This window comes from Chiloscyllium plagiosum, unplaced genomic scaffold (genome assembly GCF_037043375.1).
Source record: "Chiloscyllium plagiosum isolate Xiang-an unplaced genomic scaffold, Cpla_swu_hap1 HiC_scaffold_4, whole genome shotgun sequence".
Lineage (NCBI taxonomy): Eukaryota > Metazoa > Chordata > Chondrichthyes > Orectolobiformes > Hemiscylliidae > Chiloscyllium > Chiloscyllium plagiosum.
The window spans coordinates 12,076,892-12,102,415 of NW_028270142.1; the positions used below are offsets into that span (position 1 = coordinate 12,076,892).

The window sequence follows — 25,524 nt, forward strand, 5'->3', positions numbered from 1 at the left end:
AATGCTCAACGGAACTTTAACTGGCTCAGGGCAAGAGTTACCAGTTGATCAGATTGGTCAGAAAGTCTAAAGTTCTACAATGCCAAGGTTAAATAGTGGCTACTGCTGCTATAGCCAGTTCCTGAAGGGAAATCAGACTACACTTGAATCTGGCAGGAAGACCAAGGAAGACCTGAGGGAGGCGAGTGGCCATGTTCAATATTTTGGAAACTAAAAGAGCTGCGAATGCTGAAAATCTTGAACAAAACCAGAAGATGCTGGAAAAGCTCAGTAGGTCTGACAGCATCTGGGAGGGAAATCAGAGTTAATGTTTCAGATCCAAGGACCCTTCTTCAGGATTGATGATAAGTTGGGAAATATTGGTTTTATGCAGAGATAGGGGTGGGGGTAGGGATAATGAGTCAATGGTAGGTGGAGATAGCACCCAGAGAGAGAGAAGAACAGTTGGATAGACAAAGGAGTAGCTAACAATCAGCCTGGAAGAATGAATAGCTACTAATGGGGATCATTAGTGGCTAACAATGGGTTCTAGACTCAATAGCAACTTCAGCAATGCTAGCACTTGAGGTATGTTCTTCCATGTTGTTAGTCCAACCTCACACACCAAGCCTTGTTATTATATGGTCTGCTATTAAAGACAACCCATTGTTAACCACTAACAGTCCCCATTGTGTCAATGTTTTGGAGGCTGGTATAAAAAGGTATTATGACTTAACAGTCAGTGCCTCCAATGAGGACATTCCCCTCCTATAAAGGAGTTCCCCACTTCTTGCTACCTGCTTGTCTGGGCCTCCCCATGTGTTGGGTAAAACAGTGATAAGGCAGAATGAGGCACTTAAGGACCTGATACTGACAAATTGGAGGGGTTGGGGGCAAACAAGAAGTTGGTGGGCAAGCCATGCTCTGCATTTCACAAATCTCTGCCTTCAAAAAGAGGACTATAAAATCTAGCACACCATTACTGTGCAGTTTTTTTTGACAATGTCCTTGGAAGAGTCTTGGAACATTCTACTACTTGAAAAATGCCTTCAGGAGGTGGAGAAGTAGATGGTTCGGGACCTGAAGAAGGATTACACCTGAAGCATCAACTTCTTTACCTCCTGATGCTGCCTGCCCTTCTGTGCTCTTCCAGCCTCCTGCCTGTCTACTTTGGATTCCAGCATCTGCAGTTTTTTGTCTCTAACTTGTAAGAAATAAGTGGGTCGTACTGAGGGTCAAGAGTATGGTGCTGGTAAAGCACAGCTGGTCAGGCAGTATCAAAGGAGCATGCGAACCAACATTTCGGGCATAAACCCTTCATCATGAATGAGTCCAGTCCATTTTCCAGGTTTGGGATTATTTACACCTGTCATTAGGACCCAGTGGTTGTGTTTCAGGGTTCACAATATTTACCTCAATATGGTGGCTTGGAGAGGAGTCAAAAATTTCTTTCTCACTCCCTTTAGAAATAAGCATTGAAGCTGTAGAGACACAAACAGAGGGCGACCTTTTCTGAGGCTATAACACATTTGAAAAGGAATGGGATCACTTTGATCCTGCTGTGCCATTCAATAAGATCATGCTTAATCTGTTTACTCCATATTCATGCCTACACTAGAGAATGTTTCACCCACTTCTTCATCAAGAATTGATCCACCTCAGCCTTAAACATTTTTTAAAGGCTCTACCTCCAACATGGAAAAGTTGCAAAGACAAAACCCTCCGAAACTGATAAATTCTCCCCATCTCTGTTCTAAATGGGAAACAATTTTTCTTTTAAGGTGACCTCTAATACCAGATTCTCCCAAAAGAGGGAACAACCTTTCCACATGTATCCTGTCAGGGTGTTAAATGTTTCAGGTTCGACAAGATTCCTCATGGTAGAATGGTGAGCAAGGTTAGATCTCATGGAATACAGGGAGAACTAGTCAATTGGATACAGAACTGGCTCAAAGGTAGAAGACAGAGGATGGTGGTGGTGGAGGGCTGGTTTTCAAACTGGAGACCTGTGGCCAGTGGAGTGCCACAAGGATCGGTGCTGGATCCACTACTTTTTGTCATTTGTATTAATGATTTGGATGTGAACAAAGGAGTTATAGTTAGTAAGTTTGCAGATGACATGAAAATTGGAGGTGTAGTGGACAGCAAGAAGGTTACCTCAGATTACAACAGGATCTTGATCAAATGTGCCAATGGGCAGAGGAGTGGCAGATGGAGTTTAATTTAGATAAATGTGAGGTGTTGCATTGTGGGAAAGCAAATCTTAGCAGGACTTATATACTTAATGGTAATGTCTTAGGGAGTGTTGCTGAACAAAAAGACCTTGGTTTGCAGACTCATAGTTCCTTGAAAGTAGAGTCGCAGGTAAATAGGATAGTGAAGAAGGTGTTTGGTATGCGTTCTTTTATTGGTCAGAGTATTGAGTACAGGAGTTGGGAGGTCATGTTGCAACTGTACAGGACATTGGTTAGGTCACTTTGAGAATATTGCATGCAATTCTGGTCTCCTTCCTATCGGAAGGATGTTGTGAAAGTTGAAAGGGTTCATAAAAAATTTACAAGGATTTGAGCTTTAGGGAGAGGCTGAATAGGCTGAGGCTGTTTTCCCTGGAGTGCCAGAGGCTGAGGGGTGACTTTATAGAGGTTTATAAAATCATGAGGGGCATGGGTAGGCTAAAGAGACATCTGGGTTGGGGGAGTCCAAAACTAGAGGGCATAGGTTTAGGGTGAGAGGGGAAAGATATGAAAGACACCTAAGGGGCAATGTTTTGACACAGAGGGTGGTGTGTGCCTGGAATGAGCTGCCAGAGGAAGTGGTGGAGGCTGGTACAATTACAATATTTAAAAGGCACCCGAATGGGTATATGAATAGGAAGGGTTTGGAGCTGGCAAGTGGGACTAGATTAGGTTGGGATACCTGGTCAGCATGGACGGGTTGGACCGAAGGGTCTGTTTCTGTGCGGCACATCTCTATGACTCTATGACTCTATATTCACCAGCCATAATTTTCCCTTTTTGTACAACTAATAGAATATTGAGTGAAGCCAAGGTCACGCTTGAAGAGAAAACATGTCTATGCTTTTCACAACATCTGATTTGGCCTTTTTATATTTCTCGCATTTTTTTCACTTTTCCAGTATGACTCTATGAACTGAGTTGCTCTTACTCTTCGGAACACCAGCTGTTACAATCCTAGCAAGTTTGACCTCTCTCCATACAACAACCTGTCCGTTCGAGGTATTAGTCGAGCGAACAGTCTCTGAATTGCTTCAAATACATTTCCATACTTCCTTAAAGAAGGAGATCAATGCTGTACTCAGTATTCCAGATGGCTTGGAAAAGTAGACTCCAAGGCAAGAGTGTAAATGATATGTGGAGCTTGTTCAAGGAGCAACTATTGAGTGTCCTTGATAATTATGTACCTGTCAGGCAGGGAGGAAAGGGTCGTGTGAGGGAGCCGTGGTTTAATAAGGAATTGGAATCCCTTGTTAAATGGAAGAGGGTGGCCTATCTCAAGATGAGACGTGAAGGTTCAATTGTGGCGATTGAGAGGTATAGGGTAGCCAGGAAGGACCTGAAGAGAGAGCTAAGAGCAGCAAGGAGGGGACATGAAAGGTCCTTAGTCGGTAGGATTAGGGAAAACCCTAAGGCTTTCTATAGGTATGTTAGGAATAAAAGAATGACTAGGGTAGGAATAGGTCCAGTCAAGGATAGTAGTGGGAAGTTGCGTGTGGAGGCGGAAGAGATTGGGGAGACACTGAATGAATACTTTTCTTCAGTATTTACTCAGGAACAGGGCATTGTCGTCGATGTGAATACTGAGTCACAAATAAGTAGAATGGATGGCTTTGAGGTATGTAGAGAAGAGGTGTTGGAAATCCTGGAAAAGGTGAAAATAGATAAGTCCCCTGGGCCTGATGGCATTTATCCTAGGATTCTCTGGGAAGCAAGGGAGGAGATTGCAGAGCCATTGGCCTTGATTTTTATGTCCTCTTTGTCTACAGGAGTAGTGCCAGAAGACTGGAGGATAGCAAATGTGGTTCCCTTGTTCAAAAAGGGGAGTAGGGATAACCCTAGTAACTATAGGCCGGTGAGTCTCACTTCTGTTGTGGGCAAAGTCTTAGAGAGAATTGTAAGGGATAGGATCTATGCACATCTGGATAGGAATAATGTGATCAAGGATAGTCAGCATGGTTTTGTGAAGGGCAGGTCGTGCCTCACAAACCTTATTGAATTCTTTGAAAAGGTGACGAAGGAGGTTGATGAGGGGAAAGCGGTAGATGTGGTATATATGGATTTTAGTAAGGCGTTTGATAAGGTTCCCCATGGTAGGCTACTGCAGAAAATACGGAGATATGGCATTGAGGGTGAGTTGGAGGTTTGGATTAGGAATTGGCTGGATGGAAGAAGACAGAGGGTAGTAGTTGATGGCAAAGTTTCTTCATGGAGTGCCGTCACTAGCGGTGTTCCGCAAGGATCTGTTTTGGGACCATTGCTGTTTGTCATTTTTATAAATGACCTGGAAGAGGGGTTAGAAGGTTAGGTGAGCAAGTTTGCGGATGATACGAAAGTCGGAGGAGTTGTTGACAGTGAGGAAGGATGTGGCAGGTTACAGCAGGATATAGAGAAGCTGCAGAGCTGGGCAGAAAGATGGCAAATGGAATTCAATGTAGCTAAGTGTGAGGTGATTCACTTTGGGAAGAATAACAAAAAGATGGGGTACTGGGCTAATGGTCGGATACTTGGTAGTGTGGATGAGCAGAGGGATCTTGGTGTCCATGTACACAGATCTCTGAACGTTGCCACCCAGGTAAATAGTGCGGTGAGGAAGGCATATGGCGTGCTGGCTTTTATTGGTAGAGGAATTGAGTTCCGGAGTCCTGAGGTCATGATGCAGTTGTATAAGACTCTGGTGCGGCCGCATCTGGAATATTGTGTGCAGTTTTGGTCGCCATACTATAGGAAGGATGTGGAGGCACTGGAACGGGTGCAGAGGAGGTTTACCAGGATGTTGCCTGGTATGGAAGGAAGATCGTATGAGGAAAGACTGAGACACTTAGGGCTGTTTTCATTAGAGAAAAGAAGGTTTAGGGGTGACTTGATTGAGGTGTACAAGATGATTAGGGGGTTAGATAGGGTTGACAGTGTGAACCTTTTCCCGCGTATGGAGTCGGGTATTACAAGGGGGCATAGTTTTAAATTAAGGGGGGGTAGATATAGGACTGAAGTTAGGGGTAGGTTCTTCACTCAGCAAGTTGTAAGTTCATGGAATGCCCTGCCAGTAACAGTGGTGGACTCTCCCTCTTTATGGGCATTTAAGCGGGCATTGGATAGGTATATGGAGGATAGTGGGTTAGTATAGGTTAGGTGGGCTTGGATCGGCGCAACATCGAGGGCCAAAGGGCCTGTACTGCGCTGTATTCTTCTATGTTCTATCTCAAGAGCCACTTCTTTTAAGGACCTGCTTTCTGGTTGGCTCCAAGTAAACTCTCCTCAAAACATTCTATGAACCTTTCATCTCAGCAAACTTTGTAAATCTGACTTTTATAATCTATGTATAGATTTTTTAAAATCCCCCATGATTATTTCTGTGCCTTTATGACAAGTTCCCATTATTGCTTCCTTTATATCTCCTACTAGCATGTGATTACAATTAGGTACCTGCACACCACTTCTACAAGTGACCTCTTGCCTTTAACATTTATCATCTCCAGTCACACTGTTCTACATCTTACTTTCCTGAGGTTAGGTCATTCCTCTCTAATGTGTGTTAATCGCATCAGTAATTAACGTAGCCGCTTCTCCACCTTTTCCTAGCTTCCTGTCCTTCCAAAATGTCATGTGCTGTTCGATATTCTGGTCATAATATATGTCATCCTGCAATCATGCCTCCGTAAAGGCCATCAAGAGACCTCCCCCAACCTACTATTCTGTGTAAAACCCTCTCTAGTTTGAGCTCATTTTACCCCTGATGTGGCAAACTTGAAGCTGGTTCTCTCATAATTGACATGGGGGTCTATTTTTGCAGAGAAAGTAGGAGAAATGGGAAGTATACCCGGCTCACTCAGTCATTCGCTCACTCATTCAACCAGCTGCCTGCACCCCCCACCCCCCCCCCCCCCCCCCCCATTCACACTGTCTCAATCATTATTAGCTCGCAATAACAAAATTACCTGGTGGTATTTGCCGTCAATGTAAACAGTGCAATCCTCCAACATTGCACTTTTTAAAAAAAGTTACAGAAATTAACTTACTTTGAAAGCATCTGGAAGGTGTTCAATCAATTCCAGTACAGGGCATTGCATGGGGGAGCCGTGAAGAAAGACTTCTGTCGCCTCAGCCAATCTAAATTCAAGGAATTAGAACATTAAAATTAAGTCCCTTGGTTGAATGCTGGCGTTTCATATGAAGCTTGATGTTAATTAGTCTAAGGGTGATTTTGCTTCACCCACCTGGAGCGGGATAGATAACTTGCGGCTCTGAAAAAATGAGACCTACTATACTTTCTCAGTGTTATCAATCATTCTTTCATTTCCTCCCAATTGTCTTTTCCACTCACAATGGAAAACTTCACTTTATCTTCACACAATCTCCTCTCTCAACAACTTTCACTTTGTCGCCACAATCTGCAGAATTTTCAGGCCAAGGTGGAGGCAAACACAGAGGCGGCTGTTTATGGGATTATGTGGCACTGGCCAAAGTTCCATTTTCCAGCTTCCATCTTCTTCACAGCCCATTTTTTTTTTAATCAGTGTTGGAAGGGTGAGCAACTTACAAGCCAAATAGGGATAGTTTAAGAAACAAAGCCAGAAATTGCTGGTGTAAAGGGGAGGTGGGCCTGGGGTATTAACACTGGACTGTCAATCCAGAGACCCAGGTAATGTCCAGGGGATCCAGGTTCAAATCCCGCCACAGCGGATGGTGGAATTTGAATTCATTAAAAATCTGGAAGTAAGAGTAGAATGATGACCATAAATCCATTGTCAATGGGGAGAAAACCAATTCTCAATTGGGAGAATGATTTGGTTCATTAATGTCATTTAGAGAAGGAAATAGTTTGGGTAAGGAGAGAGGTTAATGGATAGATGGAGTCCAGAGAGAAAGGGGTAAGTAAACAAGGCAATTACAGAAAATAGGCCAAGCCAGAAGAAAAGCTGAATAAATGATTATAAGAGTTGGAGAGAATATGTAAGCTGTGTTGAAAGCAACCCATATTGTGTTAATAGACCGAGGAGTGTTGACACCAACTCATTCTCTCTTAGTCTGCGCTCTTATTATTGCTGATTCAGCTTTTCTTCTATCCTGGCCTGATACCCATTAGCTCCTTGTTTATCTACTCCTTGCAGATCTCTCTCTGGACTACACCTCTACGTATCTGCTCACCTCTACCTTTCTCTCTCCGTCTTCCCCCCAACCTGCCTCACAACTTCGTCTGCAGCGCAACTGTCACATTTCCCTTGCTGCTAACAGTTCGGATGAAGGCTCACCAGACTTGAATGTTTACTCTACTTTCTGCCCACAGGTGCTGCCAGCACCTGCTGAGTTTCACCAGCAATTTCTGTTTTTGTTTCAGATCTTCAGCATCCATAGACGTTTTACTTTAAGGACTGTCAAGATCTACAGTTTGAGGTTGACTAGAATAGGAGGATGCCTCTAAGTGGAAGGACCCTCTCTTCTTCTTTCCTGAAAATTTCAGGGTGATCCCCCCTTTCAGGGACATCCATCAGTCCTCCAACCTCACAGTCTGTCCACCATCTTTAACTGGACAGAGAAGTAGTCACTAATTTGCCAATTCAAGGAAGTTGCTGCTGAGTGATGCATCCAATTTAATGTAGGTTTGCAATCTCCATCTGACCCCAAGGCTGGGGTCCTGGCCCAAAGGACAATATCCTGCCTACGGCTTCTTTATCTCTGCATTCACTTGCTGACAAAATGCTTCACACATTTTCAAAACCCTTCAAAGAATTACACACTACTCTGACTCATTTACCTGGCACAAAAATGGCAGTACAGGATCAGGGGAAGGTCTCGACTTCAAATGGAAAACTACTAAATCTGCTATTAATGAATGACATGAACAGCGCAGCAGAGCAGTTGGCACTGCTGCCTCACAGTGCCAGGGGTCTGGATTTAATTCCAGCCTCAAGTGACTGCTGGACATGCACATGGATAGCAGTGAGTTGAGGGGTGCGTAGGTTAAGTTACTATATTTTACATAGGATTAAGTCTCGGCACAACATCGTGGGCCTAAGGGCCTGTTCTGTTCTGTGCTGTACTTTTCTATGTTCTATGTTCTATGTTCTGTGACTGTCTGTGTGGAGTTTGCACATTCTCCTTCTGTCTGGGTGGGTTCCAATGGGTGCTCTGGTATCCTTCCACAGTCCAGGTTAAGTAGATTGGCCATGCTAAATTGTTTACTATGTCTAGGGATATGCAGACCCAATGGGCCATCTTGCCTCTTTCGGCAGCGTAGGGATTCTATGATTCTATGACATGACCATTAGCAGAGAGGGAAAGCAGCATTGCATATCTGAAGGTTGAAGGCTAGGTACAATACAATCCAAAATAAAAAACTGAAAGAACTGCAGATGCTGGAAATTAGAAACAGAAACAGAAATTGGTGGAAAAGCTCAGCAGGTCTGCAGCATCTGTGGAGAGAAATCAGGGTTAACGTTTTGGATCCAGTGACCCTTCTTCAAAACAGTACAATTTTAATTGTTTATTAAGCAAATGTTTAATTATATTCAGACTAAGAACAGATTTAAACACAGTCCAAAACAGTTGCTGATCTGTTAGGAAGTGCATGTTTGCCACGCATACATCCATGATTAAAAGTTCATCAACTGTGTACAGATTAGGCTCCATTTCTGTCCTTCAGCACTTAGCTTTCTGGAAAGGTACATGAATGTCTGTCTAAAAGTGATGGGTGGCAACCAGGCAACAATTTGTCAAAATGGTTAGCTTCCAATGTTCTTAGAAGTAATGATCAATGGGAGAAGTGGATTATGATCTCACCATAGAGTCATAAAGTCATAGAGATGTACAGCATGGAAACAGACCCTTCGGTCCAACCCATCCATGCCGACCAGATATCCCAACCCAATCTAGTCCCACCTGCCAGCATCCGGCCCATATCCCTCCAAACCCCTCCTATTCATATACTCATCCAGATGCCTTTTAAATGTTGCAATTGTACCAGCCTCCACCACTTCCTCTGGCAGCTCATTCCATACACACACCACCCTCTGCGTGAAAACATTGCTCCTTAGGTCTCTTTTATATTTTTCCCCTTTCACCCTAAACCTATGCCCTCTCATTCTGGATTCTCCCACCCCAGGAAATACCTTGTCTATTTATCTTATCCATGCCCCTCATGATTTTATAAACCTCTATAAGGTCACCCCTTAGTCTCAGACGCTTCAGGGAAAACAGCCCCAGCCTGTTTAGCCTCTCCCTACAGCTCAAATTCTCCAGCCCTGGCAACATCCTTGTAAATCTTTTCTGAACCCTTTCAAGTTACACAACATGCTTCCGATAGGAAGGAGACCAGAATTGCACGCAATATTCCAACAGTGGCCTAGCCAATGTCCTGTACAGCTGCAACATGACCTCCCAACTCCTGTACTCAATACTCTGAGCAATAAAGGAAAGCATACCAAACGCCTTCTTCACTATCCTATAAAGAAACACAGTATTTCTGTGGAATTGTTGCTTTTTACAAGTAAAGAGCAAAGTATTTTCTGAGATGGACGCCCAAGAGTTTGCTGACTATCTTAAAATCAGTCCTATTTTAAAGTATGGTTGATATATTATGCTTATTAAGCAGTAAAATTTCTTCTAGAAAAAAAGTCAGAGCCCTGCAAGCGTCTTAATAGTTCCAATATGACGTTCATACCTGTCACTTTGAATAATAGTTGAAGTAGCTTCCTTCCTCTTATTGCGAATTGCTTCATGGAAAAAAGAAGCTTCATCATGGTTCAGTGTTATAGCAGCTCCCTTTGCTAGGAGCAGACATACAGCGTTACTGTGTCCTTCTCTCGCAGCCAAATGAAGGGCAGTGTTCTTTGGAATAAGTTATAAGAGAAAGTTCTGAGTGCCAGTTCGCCAAGAATGAGAAAATCACAAACCTGCATTTTATAACATGAAATAACAACTACATTTGGGTTTATAAAAATGCTTACAGCCTTTACTCGATGCATGAGTATATAACAGTCCTTCAGATTTGCTCATGGCAAAGTCCTGCATGTGGAGATTCTTAATACGCCCTCATCTAGAGAGCTTGGTGCTGGAGAAGGGCAGAAATGGAGCTTAATCTGTACACATTTCATGAGCTTTTATTTATAGAGACACATGTTGCATTGATGCACTTCTGAACTCATCAGCAATTGTTTCGGACTGTGCTTAAATCTATTGTTAATCCAAATATAATTAAACAGTACCGCATGGTTAAGTTGATCAACAAGCTTGTCTGCTCCTATTATGGGCATATCAAGGGCATTTGAAAATTGGTTATCAACGTGTTCGGTCAGGTTATGTAACACTTCAGTGACTGTCAAGTCCTAATGGGATTTGAAACCCCCAGAGGGAGAGACAGTACTGATGCATTGAGCTATGGCTGGTTGAGGGTGCAATACCCTATTTCTAGATTGTTTTAAAGATTAACCTGTTCAGATATGTTATGACCCACTCGTGCAGAAGGTAGATTTGAACCTGGGCCTATCAGTGGTAGAGGAACATTTTTAATATTTATTTGTGGGATGTGGGTGTCGCTGGTTAGGTCAGCATTTACTGCCCATCTCTAGTTGTCCATTGAGAAGATGGTAAGTGAGCTGCCTTCATGAATCGCTACAGTCTACCTGCTGTGAGTTGACCCACAATGCTATTATGGAGGGAATTCCAGGATTTTGCCCCAGCAGCAGTGAAGGAATGCTGATATATTTCCAAGTCACTGTGTCATAAGTCCTTCTTTGTTTGGTGAAGTATATTTCAGAAACTTAAATCTTGAGTTGTTTTTCTGCTGAATCTCAAAATCAACAAATGATGGTCAAGTCAAGATAAGTGAAACCTACAGATAAGTTGTTCATTAAAGCAAATTAAATCATCTTGTGACAAAGTTGGCCAATATAATGTTGTGTTAATGAATCCATAACATGATACTTTTTTTTAAGTTTGGCTTAACTGTATGGAATATTTGAGTATATGTTTTGCTGTCAGATATTACAACTGGAGCTGAAACTAACTTCTATGTGCATCAGTAGCCACACTGGCAGAATAAACTGATCATCAGAGTAACTCATTGGTGAGTACACTGGAGACTTTGACCATCCTATTGCTCCATCTTGAGGTCTGTGTTAATGTTGCCCATTGTATTCAACATTCAGAGCATTTGAGTACTGTTTGTATTTTAGTTAAATTAAAGCAATGTCTAAGTGTATCAAAGGAAATCCCAGAACCTGACTTGTTGAGCAGAAGACTCCGGTCAATGAAACAACAATACATTAACATGGATTTAATAAAAGAAGGAACTATTGGTTTAAACAAAGCACAAATTCTGTTCAAATAACCAGCACATGCATTGACTTGGAATATATTTACTTACCCCTTTGTCATCCACCCGGTCAAGCAGTGTTACATTAGTTTGTAATAATATTTCCATTGTCTGAGTATATCCTCCAGAAGCAGCGTAATGTAAATTTGTCCAACTCTTGTAATCCCTTCAATAGTAAAAAGTGAAAGACAAGTTAAATTTACTCAGTTTATATCCATCAAACATATTAATTTTCGTGTTTAAAGGGAGGAAGCAGGTGAGGCCAAGGGCACCACCTGCCAGGTTTTAACAACAGGGGCATCTTGTGGTTCCCCTTCGAGTCAACAGCCGTCCAATCAGGGAAGAAACAACACCAGTGCCAGGCGGATGCAGGGTAGGTGACCCTTGCAGATGGTTCCTGGCATCTGTGGAGTTGGGGGGGTGGTTGGTGGTGGGGGTGAGGTGGGGGTAGTGCGAGGGCAATGGAAATTCAGGCTGGAAATTGAGGAGTGGGGATTTCAGTATTGTGAGAAAGAGCCAGTTGGTCATCGGGAATTGGGGTGGTCTCCAGTCAAGACATATGGAGGGCAAGGCCTTATTTCAGGCTTGGGGAGAATGTCATTTGAGATTCTGCAGGCTGAGACTAGCACAATGGCCACAAGTCTGATAGAGCCACAACCAAAGATGTGCAAGCCAGGTGCATTGGTCATGGGAAATGCAAGGTTACAATGATAGAGTGGGGGTCTGGGTGGAATGCTCTTTGGAGAGTGTACTTGATGGACTGAATGGCCTCTTCCTGCACTTTAGAGATTCTACAATTGGCCCTGGGGAGCCTTCCCTCCATCTCTCTTTCACTGCCACATTATCCGATCCATGGGAATTCGTGTTAATTTTTAACTAGAACACCAAATGAATTGAGCAGCTGTTGGGACACTCAGACAGGCAAACAATGAAAGGTGCCAAAGGAATGAGGTCCCTAAATTAATGTTTTAACATGCACATCCCAACTCTCTTCTATCCATCATGAAGAGGTAATATCAATACCCTTCAGTCACAAAAAAAGGGTATTTCTGTAAACTATCTTTAGCTTGACAGCTTTCTTTTAAAAACTGCACATACAAGCCATGTGGTTTAAATTTGTTAAACTATGAGGGTGAGGGGATGTGGTGGCTCAGTTGACAGCACTGCTGCCTCACAGCGCCAGTGCAAATTCTCCCCATGTCTGCATGGGTTTCCTTTGGGTGCTCAGGTTTCCTCCCACAGTCCAAAGATGTGCAGATTAGGTGGATTGGCCATGATAATTTTCCCATAGTGTACAGGGATCTGCAGGCTGGATAGGTTAGCCATGGGAAATACAAGGTTACATGGATAGGTCCAAGTTGGGATGCTCTTTGGAGGTTGGTGTGGACTCGAGGGGCCGAATGGCCTGCTTCTACACTGTTGGGATTCTATGATCAAGATTGGATTTACTTATTGTCATGTATACTTTGTTACAAAATGCAGTGAAAAGGAAAATTAAAATAAAAAAATGAAAAATAAAATAAAAATTAGTCAATTTGCAGGATTCCTCATCAGGACAGTTGAGCAGCACTCTACTCACACAGCTGACAACCTCTCTAAGCTTTTCATCATCATTTTACAGAATCACCGAATACTGAAGGGAAAAATATTTGGTCTACCTATCATTTGGTCCTGATGACACCTCAGTATTGTCACCTATCACAAATACCTCCTGAATTTCTGAGCAATATTGTGGAGTGAGCTGACCTTATACTATTAGACAGACATACAGACAGCTGGAAGCTTCTGCTACAGACAACCTGAACAGGAAGTAGACTCTCTGAAGCGTTAACTCTTTCCCTCACCACAGGTGCTGCCAGACCCATTAAGTTTCTATAGAGATTTCTATTTTTGTTTCAGATTTCCAGCATCCATAGTTCTTTGTTTTATTTCAAAGCTGTGCCAGCATGCACTACCCAGTAGCTCATACAGTTATGGATAGATCTGAATGTTGTGCAATAATAGTTTAGCAAAAGTAGCCTAGAAATAAGAAAGTTCAAATCTCTGATGGACACAAACCCTTTGATTTAGTTCCTCCTCAGATGAAACAATGCATACTCTTAATTTACGAGAAACAATTCAGCAATTAAATGTTGTTTTGTTGTTGTGACTTTTCTCAGGTTTCTGAAAGTAGGCACACCAAAGTTCGTTTCAAAGTAATCCATACGTTCCATGAATTTAAATATAGATTGAATATAGATGAAAGATTAAATTCCAAAACATTGGATATCAAAGCAGAATAGAACTGGAGAGACAGAAATGTAAATCAGAAGAAATTTCACTGTTCCAGAACAAGGAATCACTATATAAGCCTTGAATAAAATTTATTTTGGGATACAGGAAGGTGAAACAGAATTTTCATGGGCTTATGGCATAAATAAAGTAAGTTTCCTCTTCCATTTCTTGGGGGTTTAAATTATCCTTCTTTTAAAAAAAACAGACAGCCACGCTGGATTCATAAGATGGCCAAAACTGAGCATGTGATCATATTTCGAGAAGCTTCTGAACCCCAGGCCATTTCAGCTCAAGGTGGCATGTAGAACCATGAGATAATCTGTTTGCTTCTCAACTAAGAGGAACATCATGATATATTACCCCAAGAACTAGCAATTGAAATTTAAATAGGGGTAGTTGGATCTACACTGTTAACTTCTTGACCGACCAAAGAGTCCAAGAATATCTTTCGACACTTGAGAAGACTGTCTTTATCACATGACTGAAAGTGGAATTGTTAAAATGCTTAAATGTCCAGTGCTGTGGTATAAGTCAGTTGCTGTTTGACTTCCACACTGTGTTGCCTTGAACCTTCCATCTCTGTCTCCAAGTTGCTGAGTGAAGAGAAATGCCTTCAGGAAGTGAAATGAATGGGCCCAGCTAAGTAGGGAAACTGTTATTGAGCACTGACTACCAGGAAGTTGTGAATCATGTGAACTTTATGTGAATCATGTGAATCATGGTGCTTTATTCTCTGGATTTACCAAAAATGGGTATTTTCTAATCTATCACCTTCTCTGTCCTTGCTTCCTTCAAATTACTGAGTGCTTGTGTGTGGTTGGAGTAGTGACTGCACTGATGTGTGTTTTGGATGTAAACCCTATCAATGACTTAATCTTAAAGGTTTTTTGATGTGGATTTATTTCAAAAACTGGAATCTGAAAATTCAGGTTTGGGGAAACACTTTTGACTTATCTCGATAAGGAGCAGGGTAAAGGGTAAAAAATAAATCAAACAATACCTCACTGTTTTGTGTTTACAAGGGAAAATGCAATCATAATTTAAATTCCCTCTCACCTCTCCTTTGTGACAGAATATTAAATTGCCCCTTAGCCTTCAACAAAATAAAAGCCTTAACACCTTGACATTCTTCCATGACCTTCTAGATGTTTCTGTCTTTCTGCAATGTTGTTCTCCTGTTGCTAGGCAACAGCAGATTTTTTTTCTCTTCTATCCTTGTTTCCCAACGCACTGAACTGTTCATCCCAAAGGGTATCCTAAGTCTGGTTAAAAAATGCATGCATCAACAAACTTCAAACTGGAGGTAGTCAGGAAGAAACTGTTCTCCTTGATGGTGAGATCATAGATTTAAGGTAAGGGGCAGAAGGTTTAGAGGAGATGTGAGGGAAAAACCCTTTCACCCAGAACTCAGTGTCTGTTTGGGGTGGTACAGCAGCTGAATAGTTACACTGCTGCCTCACAGCACCAGGGACCTGGGTTCAATTCCAGCCTCAGGTGACTGTGTGAAATTGGTACATTCTCCATATCTCCACCTGGGTTTCCTCCGGGTGCTCCAGTTTGTTCCTACACTCCAAAGATGTGGAAGTTAGGTGGATTGGCCATGGGAAATGCAGGGTTACAGGAGTAGGGTAGGGGGGTGGGATGGTCTTCAGAGAGTCGGTGTGGTCTGCTTCTACACTGTTGGAAATTGATTCAAAAATGGATGGCAGAGGCAGAAACCTCCTAAAATTTAAGAAGTATTTCAATGTACACTTGCAATGCCAAGGAATTCAAGACTTTGGGCCAAGTGCTGGAAAATGGGGTGAGAATAGCTAGGTGGTTGGTTATGACCAGGATGGGCATGATGGGATGAAGGGCCTTTTCTATGCTGTAGGTCTCTGAGATTCTATGACGCTTTGACCCCGCTCAAAGAGTGAGTCCATAAGGAAGCAAACCATGACTCCTGTTAACACTTACAAAATAGAAATGCAACTCAAATAAAAAGCCACATTTGGTTCTTCCACTTTAGAAAGCTTGTTCCCAAATGATAATAGCTTTTGTGAACCTTCATAAAATCAGAATCACCAACAACTGAGGGCAAACTCAGATAAATTCAAGCAGCTTCAAAATCTCTCAAAGAGGGCACAGATTTTAGAAAAACTGTGCCCTGCAGGGCTGGTCAAAACATAGTCCCAGGGACTGAGTGCAAAAGAGGTACAGAAACCCCAAAATAACACTTGGGAAAGAGCTATTGCTGTACGATCATGGAATGGTGATGTCAAAGTCATTGATAAGAGAAACTCTTTCACAACTCTAAGGGGAACACTGAGGTATCACAGTGCAGAGCAAGAGCACACAGTCAGTGTGATAGCATGATACATCAAACGACATATGAGCTTACAGACTCTTGTGCCAAATCTATGACCTCCAGGGCCAATTATTTCATCAGGGTTTCCTAGGCCAAGTGAAAGGCTTGCAAAAGGTTTTTTTCTTCATTTGAAAGAGGAGATGCATTTATCCTAGTCAACTATTATCCAACTTCATCGGACCACCACAAACTCAATGATGGGAGCAATGAAAGGAATGTTTGTCATACAGTTTCCTGGAATAATGAGTATTGCACAATGGATCTCAATTTGTCAAAAAGGGTTTGAGGAAGTTGACAGTATAGGCAGCCATCAACTAGGTGGCAAGATTTCCACTCCATTCACAGATAATTGTGGAGATGGAAAGTGTGGTTCAGATAATCAAGACTAGGAGATGAGCTAAAAGCAGAAATCCCAACTGTAAAAGCATAATTACAGGTTAAATATAATCTGCCTAAACCACAAGGAGGTAGGACAACCCAAGAGAAGGAGAAAGTGAGGTCTGCAGATGCTGGAGATCAGAGCTGAAAATGTGTTGCTGGAACAGCGCAGCAGGTCAGGCAGCATCCAGGGAACAGGAGAATCGACGTTTCGGGCACAAGCCCTTCTTCAGGAATGAGGAAAGTGCGTCCAGCAGGCTAAGATAAAAGGTAGGGAGGAGGGACTTGGAGGAGGGGCATTGGAAATGCGATAGGTGGAAAGAGGTCAAGGTGAGGATGATAGGTCAGAGAGGGGTGGGGGCAGAGAGGTCAGGAAGAAGATTGCAGGTTAGGAAGGCGGTGCTGAGTTCGAGGGATTTGACTGAGACAAGGTGGGGGGAGGGGTAATGAGGAAACTGGTGAAATCCGAATTCATCCCTTGTGGTTGGAGGGTTCCTAGGCGGAAGATGAGGCGCTCTTCCTCCAACCGTCGTGTTGTTGTGGTCTGGCGATGGAGGAGTCCCCCTCCCACTCCACCAAGGATATGCAGGTCTTTGGACTCCTCCATCGCCAGACCACAACAACACGACGGTTGGAGGAAGAGCGCCTCATCTTTCGCCTAGGAACCCTCCAACCACAAGGGATGAACTCGGATTTCACCAGTTTCCTCATTACCCTTCCCCCCCACCTCGTCTCAGTCAAATCCCTCGAACTCAGCACCGCCTTCCTAACCTGCAATCTTCTTCCTGACCTCTCCGCCCCCACCCCACTCTGACCTATCACCCTCACCTTGACCTCTTTCCACCTATCGCATTTCCAACGCCCCTCCCCCAAGTCCCTCCTCCCTACCTTTTATCTTAGCCTGCTGGACACACTTTCCTCATTCCTGAAGAAGGGCTTGTGCCCGAAACGTCGATTCTCCTGCTCCCTGGATGCTGCCTGACCTGCTGCACTGTTCCAGCAACACATTTACAACCCAAGAAAAGCTACAGCAAAAAAACAGCAGAGGTGAGTCAACTCTGGACACAGAATGAAAGCTCCATCAAACATAAAGCCAAGCAAGGAAATCTGGTTAAGGGACAGGATGTAAGTAGTCTTGGCATCAGAGAAATCAATTAATCAAGATCTTATAATGTCAGAGCATCTGACTGGGCACTCAGCAAGGACAGAAATGTATTGACCTTGCTCAGTCCAAAATCTTGCACAGAATGTGGGACAGCCATTGCTACACTACATCAATTCATGTAAAGAGGAGTACAACTGTTTCAAACACAGGACACCATCATCTTCAAGGCACTGAACTCAAGCTAACCAGATTGGATGTCAAGGCAGAGTTCCAGATTACCTCCACATGTGATCTTTGCACTTTCCATTGGAATAATACAGGTTGAATAGAGAGGAAGATGAGTCTAGCAGGGATAGTGGGGGCTGGCTTTGACCCAATGGGATTCAAGTAAATCATGATGTTAAAGCTGATCACATGACTCTGGATTTCAAAAGGGAAACAAATTCCATTCATTTGTCCTGGGATGCAAGTGTCACTGGTTATTCCAGCAGATATTACCCATCCCTAATTTCTTTGGCGGAGGAATTGAAATGCTTTCTTAAACTGTCACAGTCCATAGGACTGTAGCAGCATCAACAGCACTGTTATTGAGGGTAGTCCAGGAGAGTGTTCCAGTGACACTGAAGCAATATATTTCCAATTCGGAATGGTGAGTGGCTTGGAGGGGAACTTGCACGTGGTGGTGATCCCATGTATCTGCTGCCCTTGTCCTTCTAGATGGTAAAGGTTGCAGGCTTGGAAGAAGCTGTCAAAGAAGCCTGGGTGAGTCACTTCAGTGCATCTATGAATTTTTTTTGAAAGTAATGGAAAAGAGGAAAGGGCAAGGACTGGGGCTAAATAGGTGGTTAGTAAGGAAGCTAACACAGGTGATAAGCTGTCATAATTCTTGTGGCTCTACAAATCCTGTTTGTGATAGACAAATACTTGAGTTGGAGATTGAGGCTCCTTGACAGCCAGGGAAACTCATAGACTTACCCAAATAAATATTAGGAAAAGGCATTTATTACATACAGTGAATAAAAAAGGTTTTGTTTTTAAATTTTGAGCTAGTTCACCCATGCACCAAATGAAGATAAATCCACAATGTAACACTGATCAGATTGGTTATATACTGTAGAATACAAAAGCCAAATAAACATAACTGATGTGGGAAAATAAGCATGTTGCATTGGTATAATATGGATGCTTCTTAAAGTGAAGATCAATGCATATTTTTGGATGAAATAGAGAAAACCTACTTGATACTTGTTTGCAGATAAGGGAAAGAGGTCTATTCCCTTGTGAAGTCAAATCTATCTGCGTTCAACAAAGAAAAAGTAAATAAATGATAGCAAAGAAAAAGTAAATAAATGATAGAGCCAATAAGTTGCTTAAGCTTCAAAACAAGGTTCATAATCAAATCACAGTCAAAACTAGAAATTATAATCCGTGTCAAAATAATTCTCAGTGCATGTTTACCGCATTAGGAGAGCTCCTTTTCTGAGAAGTAGCTGAACCACTTTGGTATGTCCATACTGTGTCGCCAGGTGCAGTGGAGTCATTCCTTTCTCATCGCCTTCATTCAACAGCTTGGTCTCGTTGAGGTTCTGCAGCAATAACTTGCACGTGCTGAGCCGGCCGCAACTGTGGTTAAAAATAAATTGGCAGTTTCCAGTGAATCTCCATCACAGTGTATTTAATGTTCTCATCCTTGTGTTTAAGCCCCTTCATGAGCTTTACCCCTCCAAGGTATGCATGGGGACATTGGGATTAGTGCTGGGGCCACTGTATATGACTCAGTTGAAGGGATGGAACACATAGTTGTTAAATTTGCTGTTGAAGATGAAACCAAGGTGCAAGAGGATGCAAAGGGTCTGCAAAGGAATATAGATAGGCTACGGGAGTAAATTTGAAAGACAGAATATTGTGTGGGAAATTTTGAGGTTGTGCACTTTGATAGGAAGAATAGAAAAGTAGAATATTCTTTAAATAGGGAGAAATTGCAGGACACTGTGGTGCAGAGGAATTGTGGTGACCTTGTATGTGAATCGCAAAATATTAGCGTGTAGGTACAACAAGTGATTAGTTTTAACTTTGTGAGATTTAACTTTGTACACCCCAGTCCAACACCAGCATCTCCAAATAACAAGTAATTAAAAAGTGCAATCAAATGTTCTCCTCTACTGCAAGGATGATGAGGCATAAAAGTGAGGAGGTCTTACTGCAACTGTGCAGGATGTTGGTGAGACTGCATCCGCTGTACTGTGTACAATTTTGGTCTCCTTATTTAACAAGAGATAGACTTGCATTTAACACCATTCACCAGTTGATTTCAGGAGTGAAGAGGTTCTCTTGTGAGGAGAGATTGTGTCAGTTGGGTCGATACTCATCGGCACTTAGGAAAATTAAAGGTCATTTCATTCAAGCACAGAAGATTCTGAGGGATCCTGACACTGTAGGTGCTGAGAAAATATAATCTAGTAAAAGGAGGTACAATTTTGAAATAAGGAATCTCCAATCTAAGTTGGGGGTGAGGAAGAATTTCTTCTCTCTGAGTTTTATTAATCTTTGAGATTCCCTACCCTAGAGAGTTGTCAAGGTGGGGTCATTGAAGATATTCAAAAGTGCATTCGACTTTTGATCTGGAAGGGAGTCAAACATTATCAAGGCTGGTTGGGCAGGGGGGCATAAGTGGTTGGTGAGGCAGGAAAGTGGATTTAAGGTTATAGATCAAATATTTAATGGAAGACTACACTTGAGGGGTCAAAATGCCTACTCCTGTTCACATATCATTTGTACGAATCAATTTATGCCCTTTGTTGCTCAGTGAAGATGAAGAAGGATCAGGGGATCAAACAGAAGTGTTGTTTTGTGATCAGAGTCACACAGCCAAGGTGACAGTTTGGTGGAGATGTGCTGCAAGATATAACCAGGCAAGGAGGCTTTATTGAGGGGAAAGGCGGCATCATCCCCCAGCCAGGTGTCAGGGAGGAGAAGATGTTGAGGCACACATCCACAGTATCCTCACAGATGAATGTCTATGAGCCTTCTGCAGAGTGCAAGGACATTTCATTCAGAAAACAAACTGACACGAAAGGTAAGCAATGAGGAGAATAATAAGTGGCGAAACTGGCAGATACATAACAAATGAAATTTACCACAGAGAAGCATAAATGTGAAATGACATACTTTAGTCAGAAAATCGAAGAGAGGTAATGTAAACCAACTGGTGCAATTTAAAGGAGATCTAATGGACTATGCACACTGGTCTTAGAAGCTGGGGACTGGCAGCATCCAGGGAACAGGAGATTCGACGTTTCGGGCACAGGCCCTTCTTCAGGAATGAGCAGAGAGTGTTCAGCAGGAGAAGATAAAAGGTAGGGAGGAGGGACTTGGAGGAGGGGAGTTGGAAATGTGATAGGTGGAAAGAGGTCAAGGTGAGGGTGATAGGTCGGAGTAGGGTGGAGGCGGAGAGGTCAAGAAGAAGACTGCAGGTCAGGAAGGCGGTGCCGGGCTGGAAGGATCCGGCTGAGACAAGGTGGGGGGAGGGGGGATGAAGAAACTGGTGAAGTCCAAGTTCATCCCCTGCGGTTGGAGGGTTCCCAGTCGGAAGATAAGACGCTCCTCCTCCGACCGTCGGGTTGTTGTGGTTTGGCGGTGGATGAGTCCAATGACCTGCATATCCTCGGTGGAGTGGGAGGGGGAGTTGAAATGCTGTGCCACAGGTTGGTTGGGTTGGTTCGTCCGGGTGGCCCAGAGGTGCTCCCTGAATCGCTCCGCAAGTAGGCGGCCTGTCTCCCCAATATAGAGGAGGCCACACCGGCTGCAGCGGATGCAGTAGATGATGTGGGTGGAGGTGCAGGTGAATCTGTGGCGGATATGGAAGTTTCCCTTGGGGCCTTGGAGAGAAGTGAGGGGGGAGGTGTGGGCGCAAGTGTTGCACCTCCTGCGGTTGCAAGGGAAGGTGCCGGGAGTGGTGGTTGGGTCGGTGGGGGGTGTGGATCTGACAAGGGAGTCGCGGAGGGAGTGGTCTCTACGGAAAGCTGATAGGGGAGGGGAGGGAAATATATCCTTGGTGCTGGGGTCTGTTTGGAGGTGGCGGAAGTGACGGCGGATGATGCGCTGTACATGGAGATTGGTGGGGTGGTAGGTGAGGACCAGTGGGGTTCTGTCCTGGTGGCGGTTGGAGGGGCGGGGCTCAAGGGCGGAGGAGCGGGAAGTGGAGGAGATGCGGTGGAGGGCACCGTCGACCACGTCGGGGGGGAAATTGCGGTCCTTGAAGAAGGAGGCCATCTGTGTTGTACGTATTTTGAACTGGTCCTCCTGGGAGCAGATGCGGCGGAGACGAAGGAATTGGGAGAATGGGATGGCGTTTTTACAGGGGGCAGGATGGGAGGAGGTGTAGTCCAGGTAGCTGTGGGAGTCGGTAGGTTTGTAGTAGATGTCCGTGTTGATTCGGTCGCCTGAGATAGAAACAGAAAGGTCTAGGAAGGGGAGGGAGGAGTCCGAGACTGTCCAGGTGAATTTGAGGTCGGGGTGGAAGGTGTTGGTGTAGTGGATGAACTGTTCAACCTCCTCGTGGGAGCACGAGGTAGCGCCGATACAGTCATCAATGTAGCGAAGAAAAAGATGGGGGGTGGGGCCAGTGTAGTTGCGGAAGATGGATTGTTCCACATACCCTACGAAGAGGCAGGCATAGCTGGGGCCCATGCGGGTGCCCATGGCTACTCCTTTTGTTTGGAGGCGCAGTAGTAGTTTGGCGCACTGACCTTTACACCGCTGAGGCCAAACGCCAGCTCGCAGATACCTCCTCCTACTGTCCCCTTGACCATGACCCCACCCCCCACCACCAAACCATCATCTCCCAGACCGTCCATAACCTCATCACCTCAGGGGACCTCCCATCCACCGCCTCCAACCTCATAGTCCCACAACCCCGAACCGCCCGTTTCTACCTCCTGCCCAAAATCCACAAACCTGACTGCCCCGGACGACCCATCGTCTCAGCCTGCTCCTGCCCAACCGAACTCATCTCGGCATACCTCGACACGGTCCTGTCCCCATTAGTCCAAGAACTCCCCACCTACGTTCGTGACACCACCCACGCCCTCCACCTCCTCCAGGATTTCCGCTTCCCCGGTCCCCAACGCCTCATCTTCACCATGGACATCCAGTCCCTGTACACCTCCATCCCCCATCACGAAGGACTCAAAGCACTCCGCTTCTTCCTTTCCCGCCGTACCACCCAGTACCCTTCCACCGACACCCTCCTTCGACTGACCGAACTGGTCCTCACCCTGAACAACTTTTCTTTCCAATCCTCCCACTTTCTCCAAACAAAAGGAGTAGCCATGGGCACCCGCATGGGCCCCAGCTATGCCTGCCTCTTCGTAGGGTATGTGGAACAATCCATCTTCCGCAACTACACTGGCCCCACCCCCCATCTTTTTCTTCGCTACATTGATGACTGTATCGGCGCTACCTCGTGCTCCCACGAGGAGGTTGAACAGTTCATCCACTACACCAACACCTTCCACCCCGACCTCAAATTCACCTGGACAGTCTCGGACTCCTCCCTCCCCTTCCTAGACCTTTCTGTTTCTATCTCAGGCGACCGAATCAACACGGACATCTACTACAAACCTACCGACTCCCACAGCTACCTGGACTACACCTCCTCCCATCCTGCCCCCTGTAAAAACGCCATCCCATTCTCCCAATTCCTTCGTCTCCGCCGCATCTGCTCCCAGGAGGACCAGTTCAAAATACGTACAACACAGATGGCCTCCTTCTTCAAGGACCGCAATTTCCCCCCCGACGTGGTCGACGGTGCCCTCCACCGCATCTCCTCCACTTCCCGCTCCTCCGCCCTTGAGCCCCGCCCCTCCAACCGCCACCAGGACAGAACCCCACTGGTCCTCACCTACCACCCCACCAATCTCCATGTACAGCGCATCATCCGCCGTCACTTCCGCCACCTCCAAACAGACCCCAGCACCAAGGATATATTTCCCTCCCCTCCCCTATCAGCTTTCCGTAGAGACCACTCCCTCCGCGACTCCCTTGTCAGATCCACACCCCCCACCGACCCAACCACCACTCCCGGCACCTTCCCTTGCAACCGCAGGAGGTGCAACACTTGCGCCCACACCTCCCCCCTCACTTCTCTCCAAGGCCCCAAGGGAAACTTCCATATCCGCCACAGATTCACCTGCACCTCCACCCACATCATCTACTGCATCCGCTGCAGCCGGTGTGGCCTCCTCTATATTGGGGAGACAGGCCGCCTACTTGCGGAGCGATTCAGGGAGCACCTCTGGGCCACCCGGACGAACCAACCCAACCAACCTGTGGCACAGCATTTCAACTCCCCCTCCCACTCCACCGAGGATATGCAGGTCATTGGACTCATCCACCGCCAAACCACAACAACCCGACGGTCGGAGGAGGAGCGTCTTATCTTCCGACTGGGAACCCTCCAACCGCAGGGGATGAACTTGGACTTCACCAGTTTCTTCATCCCCCCTCCCCCCACCTTGTCTCAGCCGGATCCTTCCAGCCCGGCACCGCCTTCCTGACCTGCAGTCTTCTTCTTGACCTCTCCGCCTCCACCCTACTCCGACCTATCACTCTCACCTTGACCTCTTTCCACCTATCACATTTCCAACTCCCCTCCTCCAAGTCCCTCCTCCCTACCTTTTATCTTCTCCTGCTGAACACTCTCTGCTCATTCCTGAAGAAGGGCCTGTGCCCGAAACGTCGAATCTCCTGTTCCCTGGATGCTGCCTGACCTGCTGTGCTGTTCCAGCAATAAAGTTTCAACTTTGATCTCCAGCATCTGCAGACCTCACTTTCTCCTTAGAAGCTGGGGAGACAAGTGGAGAAGACAGGTACTCCCAACATTTCACAGTGACTATATTTCCATAATACTTGATTCTTGGAGGATCTTTGGAACATCCTAAGATAATGAAAATGTTTTAAACTTTGAATACAAGTTCAAATCTGGGAATAATACTTTAAGAAAGGTATCAAGAGCTTGGAGAATGTACAAAAGTGATTTACTGCAAAGAGACTTAGAAGGAAAATATTGAAAGAGCTGTGGGAAATTGAGAAGGGCTAGCGGGGAAGCTGTATCAATGAGTGAACTTAATACAACAGGCAAATTAACTTAGTGTATTCTATCATTCAATGATTCACCTTTAAAAATGGTGCCATCAGGTGGCCACATTGTACAATTACAAGCTGATAAATTTATACTGACAATTTTAACAATAAAGACAGACCAAAGACATCAGAATTTACATGAAAAATGTGACAAAAGTGTGGGACTGCAACAGGAAATGCAGTTTTGCAGAAAAAAGTTGAATGCACATGCAAAATAGTAGGATAACTTGCAATCCAATAGTACCTTTTATATAGAGTCATAGAGATGTACAGCATGGAAACAGACCCTTTGGTCCAACCCATCCATGCTGACCAGATGTCCCAACCCAATCTAGTCCCACCTGCCAGCACCTGGCCCATATCCCTCCAAACACTTCCTATTCATATACCGATCCAAATGCCTCTTAAATGTTGCAATTGTACCAGCCTCCACCACTTCCTCTGGCACCCTCTGCGTGAAAAAGTTGCCCCTCAGGTCTCTTTTATATCTTTCCCCTCTCACCCTAAACCTATGCCCTCTAGTTCTGGACTCCCCGACCCCAGGGAAAAGACTTTGCCTATTTACCCTATCCATGTCCCTCATAATTTTGTAAACCTCTATAAGGTAATCCTTCAGCCTGCAATGGTTCAGGGAGAACAGCCCCAGCCTGTTCAGCCTCTCCCTAAATCCTGGCAACATTCTTGTAAATCTTTTCTGAACCCTTTCAAGTCATCAGAGTGTCTCAAGAGTTTTACAGCAAATTAAGTTATT

The 25,524-nt window shown here is 44.6% G+C and overlaps 1 protein-coding gene across 1 annotated transcript in view; it reads right to left on the bottom strand.

Annotated features, from left to right (window-relative positions):
* trpa1b (transient receptor potential cation channel, subfamily A, member 1b) overlaps positions 1-25,524 on the bottom strand; it is a 133,702-nt gene that overhangs the window by 33,635 nt on the left and 74,543 nt on the right. The window contains exons 12-15 of the mRNA XM_087985804.1: positions 19,089-19,253; positions 11,578-11,692; positions 9,874-10,040; positions 6,233-6,323 (exon numbers count right to left, since the gene is read on the bottom strand). Coding sequence (XP_087841930.1) covers positions 6,233-6,323; positions 9,874-10,040; positions 11,578-11,692; positions 19,089-19,253 — 538 coding nt within the window. The remainder of the gene's footprint in view (positions 1-6,232; positions 6,324-9,873; positions 10,041-11,577; positions 11,693-19,088; positions 19,254-25,524) is intronic.